The sequence below is a fragment of the Corvus hawaiiensis genome, chromosome 2 (genome assembly GCF_020740725.1).
Source record: "Corvus hawaiiensis isolate bCorHaw1 chromosome 2, bCorHaw1.pri.cur, whole genome shotgun sequence".
Lineage (NCBI taxonomy): Eukaryota > Metazoa > Chordata > Aves > Passeriformes > Corvidae > Corvus > Corvus hawaiiensis.
Genome location: NC_063214.1, coordinates 39,043,485 through 39,061,268, shown reverse-complemented (window position 1 = coordinate 39,061,268; position 17,784 = coordinate 39,043,485). Strand labels below are relative to the sequence as shown.

The window sequence follows — 17,784 nt, the reverse complement described above, 5'->3', positions numbered from 1 at the left end:
GGGGAAGTTTGGATACTCAGCAAGTAATTAGTACCAGTAATCCCCTGTGTAAGGTATCTGCCAAATTCACTGCATAGCTACTTCTTCTAGCTGTTGTCTTGTAGAAAACAGTGTGCCATACTGCCTAAAAATAATCAGGAAATTTATTTCCTTTGAATTACACTTAAATTTATTTTGTCTCTATAATATGCATCAAAAGGAAGAAAAAAATGAGGGTCTGCAATCTAAAAAAAGCCAGGCAGCAAAACAAGAATTCACTGCATGCAGTTATTATAAAATGAACTCATCTAAATGCAACAGTTTACAGCTGCTCAGCAAAAGCTATTCCACCCTTCCCTCAATGTTAACCAAACAAATTTACCTTTGAAAGACCAATAGTGCTTTGAGAAGAGCGTGAGGAGACTTTAATACTTTTAGAACTCTTAAAATATAGGAAAAAAACCTTGAAAGAGCAGAGAAATACAGTGAAATGAAAATTAAAGACAGCTATTTAGACAAAAGCTCCTACACAGGTGGAGAAATATATTTTCAAATGCTATCGGTCAGATTTTTGGCAGGAGAGTGATTAGATGTGGGCAGAACAGCAGCTTCCATCATCATTATGTGGCCTGCCTACAAACCGGTTTTTGCATAACAAAAGAAAGACCAGTCTACAGCCTAGTAAATGCACTCATTAACTGTAATAGCGTTAGCTATAGCTTGAAAGGGACTTAGGAGAAAAAGAAATCAGCTCAACTGATTCCAAGACCCTGCTGCATTTTCAATGTAGAAAATAAGTAGAACTGTTTGCAAAAGGGAGTCTATTTTTGTTGTACACGTGTCTCTTAGTATTTTGTCTAATCTTAGAAACAGAGGTTTAGAATATGTGCTAAATTTTCCATGCAGTTTTCACAGGAATCATAAAGCTACATTTGCCAGCTCACTGGTACTGACTCACGACGTTTCATTGATCATTGTTTGTCCAGAGCCAACAACTGAAAACTGTCTTTCAGTGTAGTGAATCACTTAATGGACCAAATTAGTAGACAACTCTGTAGCTTTCTATGCTCTATAACACTGGGGTAAAAAGACAGGGCATCAGGTAACAAGGGGAGGATCTGCTGCAGAAACATGTCTTCCATCTGGTGTTCTGGATGTCCACCAGATTGCAGTTGTAGTTGGTTTAGCATTAGACCTCTCCCTGCTACATTCTCCCACCCAGGACTGGCAGCAGCCTAGAGCAGGCAACTCCACCATCCTAATTAGTTATTTAGTTATTTCCCAAAAAATCTTTATATCTTGATAGTATATTCTTAATAATACTGGATAGATCTTGATAGTATATACCTGATACCTTGATAGTTTATCAGCGATAATATATTTTTTTTAAGTGAGCAATAAACATACAATTTGTATTTACAACTCACTGTTGCCTAATTTATTAGTACAATAAAATTAAAATTAGTAGATTGTCAAACATCCAGAAAACAGTGACTGAAAAGGGTTGCAGTAGTTTTAGGGACTGTCAATTTGCACAGTGTACCTGTTTGTTCTGCCCCTCTTGTAGTATCCAACATATGCTCTTGCTAAATTTTGAGGCAGTCTATAGTTAATGGTCTTCAAATCACAGACTGTGTATTGTTTTCTACACATTTGATTCTCTGAACAGTAAAGTTCCAACTCTGTCAGGATACTGCATGGAATGAGACAAAACCATAACAGGCATTGGCGCTGTTCAGGAATACTTAAATCTGAAGCTGTATTTGAAGGATACTGTGGTACTGAATGGAAAAATAATCAATTGTAGTTTTTATTTAATCCTTTTTCAGCATAGCATTTTCTTCTTTGAACCTTTTTTAGTCCAACTGTCCCTAAAAAGTGGCAGAATTTCCCAACTTCCTTAGAAGGCTTCTCAAGAATCTGAAAATATTCACTGAAACCAATATTATAAATTCTATAGCTGAGATTTAAGAAATGAATTAAACAGTATAAAAACTTGTAATATTTAAAAATAAGATCCATGTCTATTTAGTGTGTAGGCATGTCAGTTTGTGCAAATCATTTTGCAGTTGTTCCAACGTGATATCTTATTGTTGACTTATTGATTTTGTAGTTTCATTTCCCATGACAAAGGTGATTTGGACTATGGAAGTAACAAGTCTTAAATATAGGGTCAATATTACAGAACTAATGCTATGGATATTCAAAGCTGAGCAAGTGGCCTTAAACTGCCAAGCCTGTGTTTACTTCAGACTGTCAACCAAAATGTCTAAATTAGGGAACATAGAATTTCTTTTCTGTTTTGAAACCTCAAAGGATTATCTTAATTATACTGAGATAGTGTTACTTGGGGATTAGATGTAAAACCTTCCTTTCACCCAGCAAAAGAGAGATAAAACAGTTTCATTTCCATTTAGAGTAATTTTGACCCAATACACACTCCTGCCTACCCTGACTGCATCACGTGAATTAACTGTGTGTAGAGTCTAACACATGATTTATCCTAAATAAATTTCTCTTGCTTGTTGCTTCTCATAGCAACTACAAAGAGAGAAAAATTACAAAAATATGAATTGTGTAAAAATAAGTAAGGTAAAATATTGTGAGAAGCTGGGGAAGCTGTGAAGGAGGGGTATTATTTTAACTTTCTTTGTATTTTTGCTCGAATCTGCTGGGTTTTATGCAATCATCATTCCCAGATGTGTCAAATCTCAACATCAACTAATGCATAGTGGATGTCAAGAAGTCAGGTAGCCTACTGTCATCCCTCCACCAAGGCAGGGACTTTTATATTAGATGGATGCTTGTCTGTCTTGCTCTCTGACACTCCTAAGACTCTCCAAGCTATTCTAGTTCCTCATTCTCTCTACTGTGGGGAAACTTTCCTGGTGTCTAAGATGAGTATTTCTCTTTTCAGTTCAGGTCCTGAATGCTTATGTCAATATGATAAACAATTTGTGATCTTTTTGCTGATGCTTCTGATGGACCTGAAGACAAATATTGGACCTCTCCCCTAGTATTGTGTTTGGTTCTTCAGGCTATAAATCTTCAGCTAATTAAATCCAGCCTGTTTTCTAGATCATCTTCTCACTTTTTGGTTCACCCTTTATCCCTGTCATTAACCACTAGCTTTTTTATGTATTCATTCTACCCTGTCTACCTACTCACTTTTACCAGCTTTTGGATAGTAGTTTAGCATTTGCTTTTCCACTTTGTTCATCAGAGGCTTTGTTATCTCTACATCATTTTCTGTACAATACACATTTTGAGTAGGTTTTATATAACATTCCTAAATGCTTTTTGCTCAAGTAGCGAAGCTGACATACTTATTTGAATGAGAAGCAGCTCTGTTGAAATAAGAAGCTCTCCTGCAGAAAAGTTGAGAAGGAGGGTTATGTAATACGAAGTTGTCATTTCCATCTTTTTTAATAATTTAAAGGTATAAAATGCTATCTCTGCTGCAAATCTTCTTAGAGGGGATAGCTAATCATAAAGTAATACTGTAAATTTTACAGCACCCTGCTGGATTAGATCTACAAAACTGTTCCTTTGAAAAGGATAAAGAAATTAATTACAAGAAAACAAGCTTTTCTCTAGGTTTCTCTGAGACAACTCATAAAGATGGAATACTGACAGCATGGCTTTAATTCTTTTAAATTCTACCCGGTTTAAAAAAAATCCCACACTACAAAACCTATCACTTCCTGCATTCAAAAACTTGTCAGGTTTTATGAGGGTGGATAAAACCACTTAAAAATTTGCCAAAGATTAAGATGAATCTTTTAAAGGAAAGGTTAAATCAGTCATAAATTTAAAACACCTTCTGTGGCTTTTATCACAAAACAACCCAGAACAGGTTTTAACTCTGTCCAGTAAATACTCCTGGATGTGGAGGGTGTTTGTCTTACTGAGCCTCTTGAGTGCTGTTGGGAACATCAGCACCTGTGTTCATCCCTAAGGTGGAAGGTAAATTTTCCAAGTGCTGCATTCAAGCTGAGCAGCAATGATCATCTTTTTCTTTTTGTGAATGAATATTTTACTCTTCTGTGCTGAGCAAATCAGTGCATTGGAAATCTGAATCATGTTTAATGGTTTCTTCATTTTGATTCCAGACACTGGAATATTACTTTTCCCCTTGGTGAAGCTGCTATTTACTGACATTCCAGCTGTTCTAAGAAGATGTAGTCAAGAGTCCAGGCTTTGCTGAAACAGTGTCTTGTGCAGGAGTCACTCTCCAAGGGCTTTTGCTCTGTGTGAGGACAGCTGAGTGCACAGCATAGGGAATGTGCTGGGGACCAAGTGTCTGCAGCAGGATTCCTGCCTGCTCTGCAGTACAGGAGAAAAGTTTAAGACAGGAAGTGAATGATCAAAATAGAACAACAGATCCACACACATAAAGGTCACCTACATCACTTATAGTATGACTAACCTACAGAAGGGCTAGCTGTAAACAAATCATGATGTTTTAAAATAAGACAAGTTGAGCTTATTTTTTATCCTTCAATTACTCAACTTTTAGGATTTAACGGTGCTCTCTATAGTCAACATCAGTGACTTTTTAGAGGGGGGAAAAGTGTAATCTGAGATTCTTCTACAAGACTCTAACTGTAAGACCTGGGGCTTTTGAAAAACTGAAATATCATGTTCATGATAAAACAGAAGAAATCTGCAATGCTCTAATGAGATATGTACATTTTTAGTGCTGAGTGAAACTGCATAAATGCCAGTACTTCCAAGAAAATCCATTGTGAAACTGGGGAGAGAGAAATTACCCTGAGAAGTTTGTGACATTTTGTTTGAATGGGGTTTTCATTTACTTCTCTCTCCTTGTGGTTAGAGTGTTGCAAGCTGAAAGGTTAACAGAAGGGGATTAAAATTCTATGTGCAGTACCGTATCACACAACTCCATAAAGCTCCAGCCACAAGCATCCAAGAAATAGGAGCAACACCTGGGTCTGCAAAATGCTCTGCCCAGCTTCATTAGTCATGTCTGCAGAGAGCATTTATTGCTTCAGATGCAGTGCCATGTTGTCTCAGTGTTTCTGCTTGAGCAGTGCCAGCCCTTTCAAGACTTGCTTTGGGCTCTTTGTGCCGTGCTCCATCAAGAAGTATGGACATGGCCTGCAACACAGTCCTGCCCTTTGCACAGTAAGAGGTCCTGTTCTCAAAGTCACGTCCTCTCAGGTAAGAGTAGTGTAAACCCAGTGTCAGGGAAATGCTGAATCCAAGGTTTTCACCCCAGAGCTCAGTGAGGTTAAGTGATGCAGAGATGCACTTATACGCAGCATATTTCAGGATATGTGATTTTTAGTGTTGTTTCAATTACCTGACGTGGAGGATGTGGAATAGATAAGTAGAAGGTGCTGATGTCAAGCAAATAGAAGTAAAACACTGAATTATTCCTCGAGAAGAATTACAGGTGCTTTACAATACGCTGCTCAGAATCACAACTCCTAGTGTGTTTGCTCTTAGGCTCTAAATTTCAGTGTTAAGAAAGCTCTTTTCTTATTCCTTTGAATGGTTAATGTTTTACTTTTTCCATTACCCCTGTAGTGATGGCTGGGCAGACAGGTATGACGTGACAGAAGGGTACCAGAATGAAGCTGTTGGTGGGATAACGATCAAGCTCCAGTCTCCAGATGTGAAATGGTTTGATGATTACTACCTACAGCTTCGGCCAGAAACCAATCATCGAAATCCATGGTTTCAGGAATTTTGGCAGCACAGGTTCCAGTGCCGGTTGGAAGGGTTTCCTCAAGAGAACCCTAAATACAACAAGACTTGCACAAGTAAGTGAATTTATTACTTCTGCTGTGTGAAACCGTGTGAATGAAGGTCTGGTCTGATGCAGCATGGTCTGGTGAAATACTGAATTGGGTTGGAAGAAAAAGAAGCTGTAATTGCAATGTTTGCTCTTTTCAAAATGATGAAAAGCACAATTTTAAAAGTATTCAGATTTCTAAAGAAACAGATAGTGCTTCAGTACCCAACTGCTCTCTATATTTGAAAAACTCCACCTCCATAGGCATGTAAACATTTTCAAAAATGCTGCAAAACACGAAATGTGCCTTTTCAGAAGCAGAGCTAGACATAGTGCTTTGGCTCACAAGAGCAACGAGAGAACTAAAAGTTATCTGAAGCCCTTATGGCAGTGATGATTTGTGAACTTCAGATAAAACACTAGGTGATTTGAAAGATGTCATTAGGTTTTCTTTCAGCCATGGATCATTTCAGGATGTGCCATTTTGAGCTGATCTATTTCATTCAATTGTACTAATTTTAGCAGAAACACCAACATCAATTTGTCATTTCTGCTCTACAGATAGATGTGGTACATTTTTCTGGGGTTTTGTTGGGGTTTTATTTATTATTTATTACTTCTGTTAATTGGTCTTTATTTCATGAAATGCCAAGCAATGCTAATGTTGTCTAATGTACTAATTAGTCTGCATGCTCTGTAGGCTCAGTCTTTCTCTTCTTTTTAAGTGAGAAGTCCCTGAGTTTGTAGTCTCACTGGAATTAGCATTTACCCAGTTCTTTTGGTGTGTAAAATGCAGATTGTGATGTGAGGCAAGAGGCTGTGAACTGGCGCGCATCCCTCGCATTCTAAAGGGCATGGGGACCCGTGGCACCAGTCAAATGACAAGAGACACAGCAGGAACCAACAACTCAGTGCCTCAGCAAGAAGACCCAGACTATCTGGAAGGAGTCCTTTGTTCGGGGTCCTTTCTTTGAGGCTAGGAGGATTGTTTCACAAGCCCCTTCTCATTGTCTGAAACTCTCTGGGCAAATTTTTCACTATTTCTGACCCTTGAGATATCACTAATACAATGGGTATCCTGTTAGTGTTGGGGGTAAGGTGGTGCTGTGCTGGGCCTTAGTCCAACCACAGCTCTAAACCCCAAGGGTTCTTCCCTCCTAAAAATATCAATATCTTCCACACACATGAGAGCAAGAAATGTCTTAAAGATCAGAGTCTTGGATTTACACAATACAAACCCCTACGTAAATCCCACTTAATGATCATAAGTCTTTCTTTTGATTTGGACAAGGTTGCAGGGGAAGTTGGTGACTGAGATGTAAATTGAATCTAGAAATCCCAAAATCTCAGCATACACCTTCAGCATCCATCTGACTTTTCTCATTATTTTTGTGCTGTTACCCACCCAACACAGTCTGAGACAGGTTTTATTTGCACTATTGACAGGTACTGCATATTGAGGAGCAAACTTCATTGATTTCCCCATGATAATGTGCACCTGTTTCCTGAGTTGTCAGTGCAGTGGGCATAGCTGGATGTAGGCTAATAAAGACCTGGTTTCCATCAGTGTGCCATGTAAAAAACCTATCAATTTGATTTTTCCTGGTTTCTTTTTTAACTTACCTTTTACCAACAATGCGAGAATTTAATTTTTGTATGAAAGATTGGTAACTATGAAATGTAAGTACCTAGAGAGTCTTTTATGGTGCCTAAAATAAAATTCACCAGCACAGAAAAATTATCATGGGGGTGCAGGGAGATGTTATTTCATACATGATGTCACACAGTCATGGATATAAGATAACTTAATTGTAAAGCTTGACTAATTTGGCATGAACAGCACTCATGGCTGGAAGCTTTCTCACAAAGAACCGCAGCTCAAATAGGTTCCTTAAAGCTGGGAATGTCAGAGACACAAAAAAGAAAGTGCAAAAATCCAAATCTGCTGATTTTCAAATCATGACTAGAGAAAAAGACTATTTTCCAATTAGATTGCTCCAATTTCCTTTTCTTCAGTGTTATTGTAATATTCAATGCTGGACCATGATGGCTATAGTAAAAGAATAAAAACCAGATTATAATAGCTTTAATTCTTTCTTGTTGCTGTAGGGCAAAAAATGCTAATTCAGTTGTGTAATTTGCCAGGTTAACAACATTATGCTCGGCAGTCAGTTAAAACTGTCCATTTAATCAGGGTCTTCACATAGGAAATTGTTATTCATCATATTAGTTGGGTTTATAGTTTTGATTTTTTTCTAGACCATCAGTCAAAATTCATATAAAGAAAATTCAAAGTTTGGCCTGAAAGATGGCATGCAGATTTACTTAATGACATATTTTGTGCCATAAGTGCTAAGATGCTTATGCTGGTTTTCCCACAATAGCTCCAAAACTAGAAAAAGGTGTAGGATAAAGTGAAGAAACTCAAAGTTACTCAACTCTGTGGATTAACCAGCAAGAAAGACATAAATATATTCACTAAGATTTGCAAGAGTGAGAAATTTTGATGGTGTGAGTTTAAGATCAAAATCAACATGAATACTTGAAATTGGCATGGTAGTTGTTATTTCTGCCTCATTTCCTATCACCCATATGAACTTGAAAATTATGTCTTTTCAATTCCTATATTTCTATTTGTTTATATCAAGTACTCAAAGTTGTGAATCCTAAATTCCCTCGGTTCAGACAACTGTAAAGATAATACTTGCCCTCGATGGTCACAAGCATTTCACAGACTGTCCTAAGAGTTTCTGCATGATGATGAACTAGTTTTGGTTCTGATTTCACATGGTAAGAAAATTATTTCACAGGTCTACATCTTTTAGTTTATCTAAATAAATGCATGGTCGTCTCCAGAAGCTGCATTAAAAAAAAAAAAAAAAACAAAACCCAAAACGCTCAAAAAAAATCAAGCTAAAGGTGTTTCTCAGGATTGCAATTAATGAGATTAAGTTTATTGAGAAATGCTTGAGAGAAATCAAAACCTATTTTTTACATCAAAAGTCAAGCAATTCTTTACTTCTTGTAATAATGATAAAAAGATAAACATGGAACTGTATTATGATATTAGTAGAGGAGGTCATTATTAAATGAATGTGTCTTTATAAAAAAAAAATAAATAACCATTATATTAGTAGGAAACAAAATTAATTGTTCTCTGTAATCCAGTTGTGTTATTATGAAAACATAAAGAATGGCAAGCAGTATAATCAAGTTTATTCAGTAAGAAGATAAGCACAGGAAGATATGGCTGAAATCTAAGTAATAACTGGCTTCACCTGGGCACCAGCTATGAATTTAGTTGTTAAAATCTCTGCATTTGCTTTGATGAAGCCTGCCTAGTAGAATACTAGGCTAAGTTTAACTCTGTGACAGAAAATACAAGAAGTCATAAATCATTGAAATCATCTCCAGTGACTTAAGAGTGTTTCTCTCACTTTTTAACATAAGCTATTCATAGACAGGTTCAGGGCAGGTATTATTATTAAGGAATACATGATTTAGTAAGATATACATAATAAAATTATGAAATCAGCTGAACAAAGAGAATCCAAAAAACAATAAAAAAAAAGTTTTTCTCTATTCATTTCTATTAAGCACTAAAAAGTTTCCACCCATTCGCGTACACTTAGTTCCCACTGAGATGAAAATTTCAGCATCTAGCTCATTTTTCATTTGCAGATTAGAACATACTTGCTTAATCCAAATGGGTGTCACTGCTGTCATTGCTAAGAACATTGATTTTCTGCCCAGCTGGAGCACTACAGAAAGTGAGAAGTTCATAGACTTATCTGACTTGATTTTCAGTGTAATCAGTTCCATGCCACAGGAGATCTGCTACAAGCCACCTCTAAAGAACAAGAGTCAGAACAAAGAACTTAAAATGCATGTGTAAAAGGAGACATATAATGGCCTCCAAACACTAGGAATTTTACAAGATTTGGATTTGGTTTCACCTCTAGCACCAGTCAGAGATTTTTTTAATATCTACGACCATAGTTCAATGAAGTTCATAAATAGGTCTGCAAGCTGATCCGGATGAATAACTCAAGTCAACGACCACCTTCAGGTCTCAAAAGGCTAATCCAGTCCTTTGGTATTGATTGTCTTTAGACCTTTGAAGACTAGACATTTTTGTGCATGCTTTCTTTCAGACAGAGTTCCCACCTCTAATTCCTAGTACTTTTTTATACTGGTGAAGGTGTTTTAAAAATCCATCTTAACACCAAGCAGAAGCAAAACCCAACATTAGCTAATTATGTGGTGAAGCTCTGGCTCAATGGACAGTGGCAGAAAAAGATAAATCCTCAAAGTCATCAGGAGCAGAAGTATATTTATTACATTTACCAGTCTGTTAAATTATTTATTTTGCCTGCACTGTTAAGTGATATTATTTTTCCCATGCTGTGAAAAAGCCAGAGGCAGGAATGGAGCAACATTTTTTATGGGGATACTCAAACACAGAGCAATACCAGAATACACATCCCAAGCATCTGTGATCTAAGTGATAGAGAATAAAAGTAAATAAATAGAGGCTGATGCTGCTGAAGCAGTGTAGTATCTTACTTTGATCGGCAAAGGTTACAGACTTAAGGAAAAAATAGCAGTTTCATGTAAAGGAAGAGTGGGAACAAGAATCTGGAAGGAGTTGATGGGTCACTTGTGCAGGTACAGCAGGGTCCTGACATTAAATACTGTGGTTCAAATAAGTGAAGTAGAAAACAAAGGGAAATTATGGAGGCTGGGTCATCACAGACAAAGGTCAGCCACAAACAAGACATAGAGGGCACTGAAAGTGAGGAAAGCAGCTTATGTATGACATGGCTGGGAGCAAGGACGCAGTTATAGGGTTTGTGGGGAAGAAGAACACACAGTGATGTACAGGTCTCCTGGTTACAGCTCCCATGGAAAGGAGATTTGCAGCAGCATTCTGAATGCATCTTAGCAGGATGCAAAAATCCCAAATTCCATTAATGATTGAACCATGTGGATTCTCTGAGATAAAAGTGCTTTTTCCGAGGGTGTAAAAACTCTCACTGAAGTAGGATGACCAACACATCTCCAAGCAGTTTAGAAGAAGATTAAGAATGAACAAGTTTATTTGCAGAAAGGGAGATTTGAGAAATTTGGGATAAATACAAGAAAAGTTTTGCAGCTTAAGGTACAAATGTGCACACAAAATGAAAGTGCAAAAAATACCTACCTGTTTGCTGAATCTCATCCAGCTCCAGCTGTTTATAATGAGTACACAGGACACACAGAAAGTCCCACGGTTTCAGATGAACAGAAATTTGGTTTAACAAATGGCCCTTTTGGGTTTCCAGATAGAATGAAGGAATAAAACACGACTGTGTAGTCTTTTGCACTGCAACATGCAAATCTGTTGATTAAATGTAAGCTCAAATGCCAAAATTGGTTTAATCAGAACTCAGCCAACGAAACATAAGTGCTGTCAGAACTGAACAGTATTTTCCGTATTTCAAGGAATGTGTCACATTTAAACATCATATTCCTCAGACTTAGCTGTACTTTTATTTTTAGATTGCAAATAAAAGAAAAACAAATTTAGTTAAAATTAATTTCTTTAAATAAAGACAAATAAAATAATAGTAAATAATAATAATAAATATATAAAAATAATAAATAATAAAAATAATAATAATAAACAGTGAATTAGAAAGCATTTTAGTTCTCCTGAATAAATCCTGTGTGTCATTCAATTTGATACTCATGCTTGGGCACTGGCAAGCTGAATTATGGTCCAGCCCTCATTTTTATGCCCCACATATCAGACCTGGAACTCAAACACTGTTATCACTACTTTTACAGTGATGCTGGGTCAGATCCAGAAATTTCCAAAGGCAAATCAGCTGTAAGGCATAATACCAGATCTGAATTTTCTAGCATATATAATCTGAGCCAGGAGCCCACACAGACATGTTACTATTCTTTTGATTCAAAAAAGAAGCAGTGTGACACTAAAAACTGCTATATACTCTGGTTTATATTTTTGAAAGCCTTTTTGATATAAATAGATCCTGATTTTAACACACCTGTAACTCAAACACTTTATTAGCTTGACTCTTCTCATTGTTGTTACAGAATTCATCAAACTCCTCCAAAATCTGACTACAAAACTACATTTGTTTTTCCTTCCCTTTATGTTCCCTGACTTCTTCCTTCAATATATTAGATGTATGTGATGATAAACCTAGTGTGACTTTCTTCTTTATATTACAATTCCTTTTCCCACTGCCTTTCTGAGCCTTGAAAACTATCTGGACCATGTCTCTCTAGCCTTAAAAATTAAATTATTGTTAAATTTACTCAGATTATATACATTTCATATTGGATGTTTCAATTGGAATAGCTCCTGCCTTTTTTTTCTCTCAGCAGTTCAACTTCCTGTATGGATTCAAATACTTCATATAAACATGTTTGCATATACTGAGAGTTTTATACCATCATTTAATAAGCTTTTGCACCTGTAGCAGTTGTGCTTTGTTGCAATTTGTGACCAAAGAAAATGAATTCTGTAGAGAAAGAATAGTACTGTTGTTAAGAAAATGATATGGAGAAATAGGTATCTATTTACTTACCTTCTCCTAGGACCACCTGTTGCTGTTACTCTTTTTGCTGATTGTAGTGAACTTGACAAGAGAAGCCAGACTTCCGCTGCTTTGTGGGCACCCAGGGATGAAGGTCAGCCTCCTGTCAGATTTGTGAGAGCTCTGAGAATGCCTTGGACACTCAGGCTCAGATAGTTGTAAAACACCAAAGTCAACTAAGTACACCGAAAATACCTTTTGAAAGTCTTCTCTGAATTTTAGGGCACTGAATTTGGTCTCAGTTATTCTCAACATTTCAGTGCTATTCAATATGTAAAGTGTAACAGTGCTGGTATCGGCTTTCAGTTGAGAAGAGTGAAAGTTAGAACTGGTCAAAAGCATTGGGCAAGTGGATTGCACTGGAAGGTATTTCCTCGTTGAATTTCAAAAATGTTCCACAGCAGCATTGAAATGGATCATTTTTGTTTTCTTATCTCAGTAACATTGAAAAGCTTTGTTTCAAGTTTTTAATTTGCACAATGTTTCAGTTTTATGCCATGTGTTTTGCCTCAGCATCAAAATGACATTTCCCAAGAAAAAAGGATATTTGAATTGCATGAAATTTCCCATATAGCAAGAAATATCTATTTTCTTCAGTCTAAGAGACTGTAATAAATTAAAATAGGAAAACAAACAAATAAATAAACTACGTCAATTGATTTTTTAGCAGAAAAATACACCCAGAACCTTACAAATAACACAGAACTGAAAGTTACTTTATCATTTCACACTGCTTTGATAGGAAGCTCTGATAACAGATTTTCAAAAAGGTTCCACAGTCTTTTTCTATATCTTTAGACAACGACAATTTATTTAGATATGAACAATGTGGTTCGTACGCACAATCTTTCCTCTATTTTATAAGATACCTCACATTCCTTCAGTGAAGAGACATGCATGTTTCTGGGATGACTGACTTGGTGGCATGTCATCCAGAGCGCACAGATCCAGGGAAAGTTACGCATGTGTTCCCAAGGAGCACAAGAGGGACAACATGGAGTTAAGAAGTCACGCACTGTATCCTCCAGCAGACACTACCATGTCTTTGGTGGAAAGATAAGCCTGTTGTCCTGATTTTTTCTAAGAAATTCACTAAAGAAAAGGAAAGAAAATATAGGAAAACACATTGGTTGATGGACTTCAAGTACCATGAGCAGAATATTAATGTGCAACGTATTTGCTAGCAAAACTAGAACTCATTTCTGTCAGCCTTTTGTCCCTCAAAACAAAAATTAGCACAAAGGATCACTGAAGTTTTCAATGACATATTTATGGAAATTGTACAGAAACTAAATTGTGATATAATCATGGGGAAACATTATGAAATAATTGGAGGCTGTAGGATATGCCTGTGGTTTCCATTGTAATGTCTCTTATGACTTTGTTGTAAACAACCTTTTGATCACTGAGAAATTTTAAAATAATAATAATAATAATAATAATAATAATAAACTACCAATTTCCCTTCATTTCAGTGTTAAACTAATTGCAGAGCAAAAAAACTACTCTGCACTTTGAAAAAAATATTCTCCCATATTGTGTCTCATATTTTGCTCTCTTATTTCTCCTCAGGGAATGAAATAAGAGGGATGAGGGATTGCCTGGAATGTAAAGTATTTTCACTCTTCCTTTTACCTTTTTTTCAGTCTTTAAAATGCAAAGTATTGTCATCTTTGGAAAAGTTAGAAAGCAGAAAAAGCATATTGAACCATGGTAATTTGGCACTCTTTAACATCCTTGCTTGATGAGGCTCTGTAGTATCACCAGCTGGCAAGCAGAAAAAATTGTATTTCATCTTCCTTGAGGGTAAAAACAGGAAAAAAAAAGAATGACAGGTTTTACATCAAAAATCTGTAAAATAATGAAATCTATTGAAGAATGCTTATTTTCATGCTAAGTACTAGAAACAATAGACAAATTTCAGAATTCACTGCAAAGATGTGGGTTCAGTTTGGTTTGGTTTTCCATATTTGGAAGGAGGGGGTCGTTCGTAGAAGAGCTATTTTATTAGTCTCACTGGTAACCAGGACCACCAGTGCTGGGAGCTGCTGGAGTAGCTCTGGAGCATGGAAGCAGTCCAGAGCTGGCTCACCATGCACAGGGACTAAGCATCCATAAGTGCTTTCTTGGATCACTGCCCATAAGTACACTAACTGTTTCTAAATAGATCCAAGAAATGAGCCGTTGCTAGTTGGAATCACTTTCTTGGTGAAAGAACGTGTTTCTTTTTCATCATCTACATATTTGTGTGCTTTGGAGATGTGACAACAGAAAAGAACCAACTTGGATGAGGAGTTTAGTGCTGGGCCTTCTCTGTACAGTTAATCATACCAGACTCATAGAACAGAATATTTTGGATTGGAAAGGAAAGGACCATAAAGATCCTGTAGTTTTAGTCCCCCTGCCATGGGCAGGGACACCTTCCACAAGACCAAAGCCCCATCCAACCTGGCTTGAGCACTTCCAGGGATGGAGCATTCACAGCTTCTCTGTGCCACTTTTTCCAGTGACTCACCACCTTCAATTTCTTCCTAATATTTAATCTAAACTTGACCTCTTTCCATTTAAAGCCGTTCCCCTTTGTCTCATCACTACGTGCCCTGTTGAAAACCTCAGCATAGATTCATAAATAGGTTGATAAATTTCAAACACTGTCATCACCATGAAATTAATCCGTGCCACATTTGCATGTCATGACTACCTTGTGTCAGGAAAGGTTCTTGACTGAAGACGGCACTCATGGATGAGTAATAAGGATAAGAATATATAAATCTATATATATATATAATATATATATATAACTCTAGCACTTATATATAAGAATATATAAGTGCTAGAGTTCCAGCAAGAGGCAAGAACTCTTAAGTGAACTATGTGTTTAAGGCTACATAAATCATAATTGTTGCACAGATAGATTTAAAATATTTTTACTTTTTTTTTGTTGAGTGAGAGACTACCTTTTAGCTTGTGTATTCAGCCTTCCCTTAAAACCACTTCTAGGGTTATTGAGGTAAATTAGAGTTACTTACATGCTTCAAGTCTGATGTGCCAAAGTACTTTGTGAAATGGGTTGAAAATCACTTTCAGCCTTGGTTTTGTTTGAGGTTTTTTTAATGCTTGTATTTTTTAAGGCTTTATTACAGTTTACTAAAAGGAAAAACAAATCTTTGTCTTAGTTTTTGTGATGTTCCCTTAAATACAGAATCTTGTGGTACTATAAACTAACCTTGGCAGGTTGGATTTGCCCCTATATAGCCAAGTGAGGCAATTAATATCTCAGGGGAATGTGTTCTCCAGCTGCAGGAAGTGTATTGAAATTCTCACAACAGCTAAATCCCTCACAACTCCATTGACAATTTCCAGCAGCTTCTAGGAAGAGCTAAGCAGCCTAATTATAAATCATCAGGTGAACGGAGTGAGGTTCAGTGTTTAAAGAAAATCAGAATAATAATTCCATAAAATTGAAGCAGAAAGCCCAGTGGAGAGTATGAATAAAGAATTAAGTTATTAGATTTCTAAGCAATCATATGCAATAGAGCAGCTGAAATATTGTTTTACGATAAATACTATTGCCAATGTAAGTCTGATTCATTCTAATGGCTACTATAATTAACTGCACGGTGTGTGAGCTGCTAATTTTGTGGATGAATAATTGGTTAAACCAAGATTTGTGTATTGCTGTGTAATACGCTTGTTCAATTTTCCACTTAATTTCAGTTAATATGGGTTTTACATGTACTCCACTGTTGTAGTTTTTATGCCTATTATTTTTAATTAGGAAAAAGCAATACCTTGGTAGAACAGAACAAATGAGCAGCACTGTATGTTTTTTCTACGGGTTTTTTTTTTCCATTAAGATACTTCAAGCTCATATTTCTTAGCCTTCCAAAATGTTAATAATCACTGATCCTGAGGTTGACTGGAAATGGTGCTGCCAGCTTCCACATAAAACAGAAGGGAAAAAGGGATCTCTCAGTTCTCTCATTCATTTACTGACCTCTACACAGTGTTTTTCGGTTCCAACTCTGTGTTTTACTACCCTTTCTGATGTTTCCAGTGCTGCAATATATTTTAGTGATTAGAATTGTGGGGTGATGTTTTTTTTCACCACTGAAAAGGTGTGCTTGTATGTAGCCATACCTATTTTATGATAGAATTGATCAACAGCTGGAGGTTCTTACTCTTTTCCACCAAAGGTGCCTATACATCACAATGGGTTCTAGTCTTATGAATGGATATTGTTAAACTAGATGAGTACCACCCCGAGAGTCATATATTAGTCTTCAATTCTTTAAAGAAAAAAATTGTCTGTGCCTTAATCGTCTCGTGCCATAAAATACTTCTCAGACTGTGCTGCCTCTGCAACTCAGATGGGCAAGTATGAGCACCATCCCTGCCCCTCAAAATGCCTCTGTGGGAGGCAGAGTCTCATGAAGTGGACAGGTTATTTGCATTCCCTTTGCTCTCAGCTGCCCACACAAGGGACTCCCTAGCTCTGAGTCTTGCTGCTTGGTGGATAAAAGGAGAGCAAAGTTCTAACAGAGCTCTTTGTTTGTCCTCCCTCCAGAGACAATTCTTTCTAGGTGTCAGATAAATTTCCAGCACCATTGATGCAGTTGTTTTATCTCTGACTCTTCTCACTTCCCCAGTATTAAAGATCCTGTGGCCAGACTGCAGCTGGGAGGAAAAAGTCCAACGTACTCCTTTTTAGTTTGCCTAGTGCTGTCAACAGAGAAAATCTGTGTTAGTAATAACAGTGGGTTATAAAAAATAAAGGTCTTCAAGGTGCTGCCAAACTAATTTTTTCCTGTGCATTTCACAGAAGCATAAATAGAGAATAGAAATGCAAACATCATGTTTTAAAAAACAAAAAAATTGAGATTCACCAATTCTGGCTAAAGAGAGTCATTGCCTAACCCACACTGTCAAACCCTTCACAGATTTTTTAATGTATTCATCTGTATTGCATTGTCATCCTCACTTCATAAAGAGAGAGGAGCAAGAGATATACAAGTAGGAGAGTTATCAGGGGGAGTTTCGGTACAGTAAACAGGTGGTACTTAGGGTCAGTCTCTTTGCACAGGATTAGTTCCATGTCTGAAACGAAAGTGTTTTCATAGAATTGTAGCATGGCTTGGATTGGAAGAGACCTTAAAGATAATGTAGTTCCAATTCCTCTGCCATGAGCAGGGACACCTTCCACTAAACCAGGTTGCTCAGAGCCCCCACCCAACCCAGCCTTGAACACTGCCATGGATGGGGCATCAACAACTTCTCTGGGCAACACTGTTTTTCCACAAGTGGAACGTTTTTATAAGGTCCCTAGAGAATAAACCTCTTATTAGCATTTACATCTCAGCTAATATTTCTGAAGTTTTTGGAGAGATTTTTGCAGGTGGAGAGAAGTCTCTGGGTTCCCTAAAATGTTGTTTTATA

The 17,784-nt window shown here is 36.9% G+C and overlaps 1 protein-coding gene across 7 annotated transcripts in view; it reads left to right on the top strand.

Moving 5' to 3' along the window:
• Nucleotides 1–17,784, top strand: part of GRM5 (glutamate metabotropic receptor 5) — a 248,284-nt gene that overhangs the window by 179,665 nt on the left and 50,835 nt on the right. For all 7 annotated transcript variants that reach the window (XM_048294511.1, XM_048294510.1, XM_048294512.1 and 4 more), the window contains one exon: nucleotides 5,533–5,768. In XM_048294511.1, coding sequence (XP_048150468.1) covers nucleotides 5,533–5,768 — 236 coding nt within the window. The remainder of the gene's footprint in view (nucleotides 1–5,532; nucleotides 5,769–17,784) is intronic.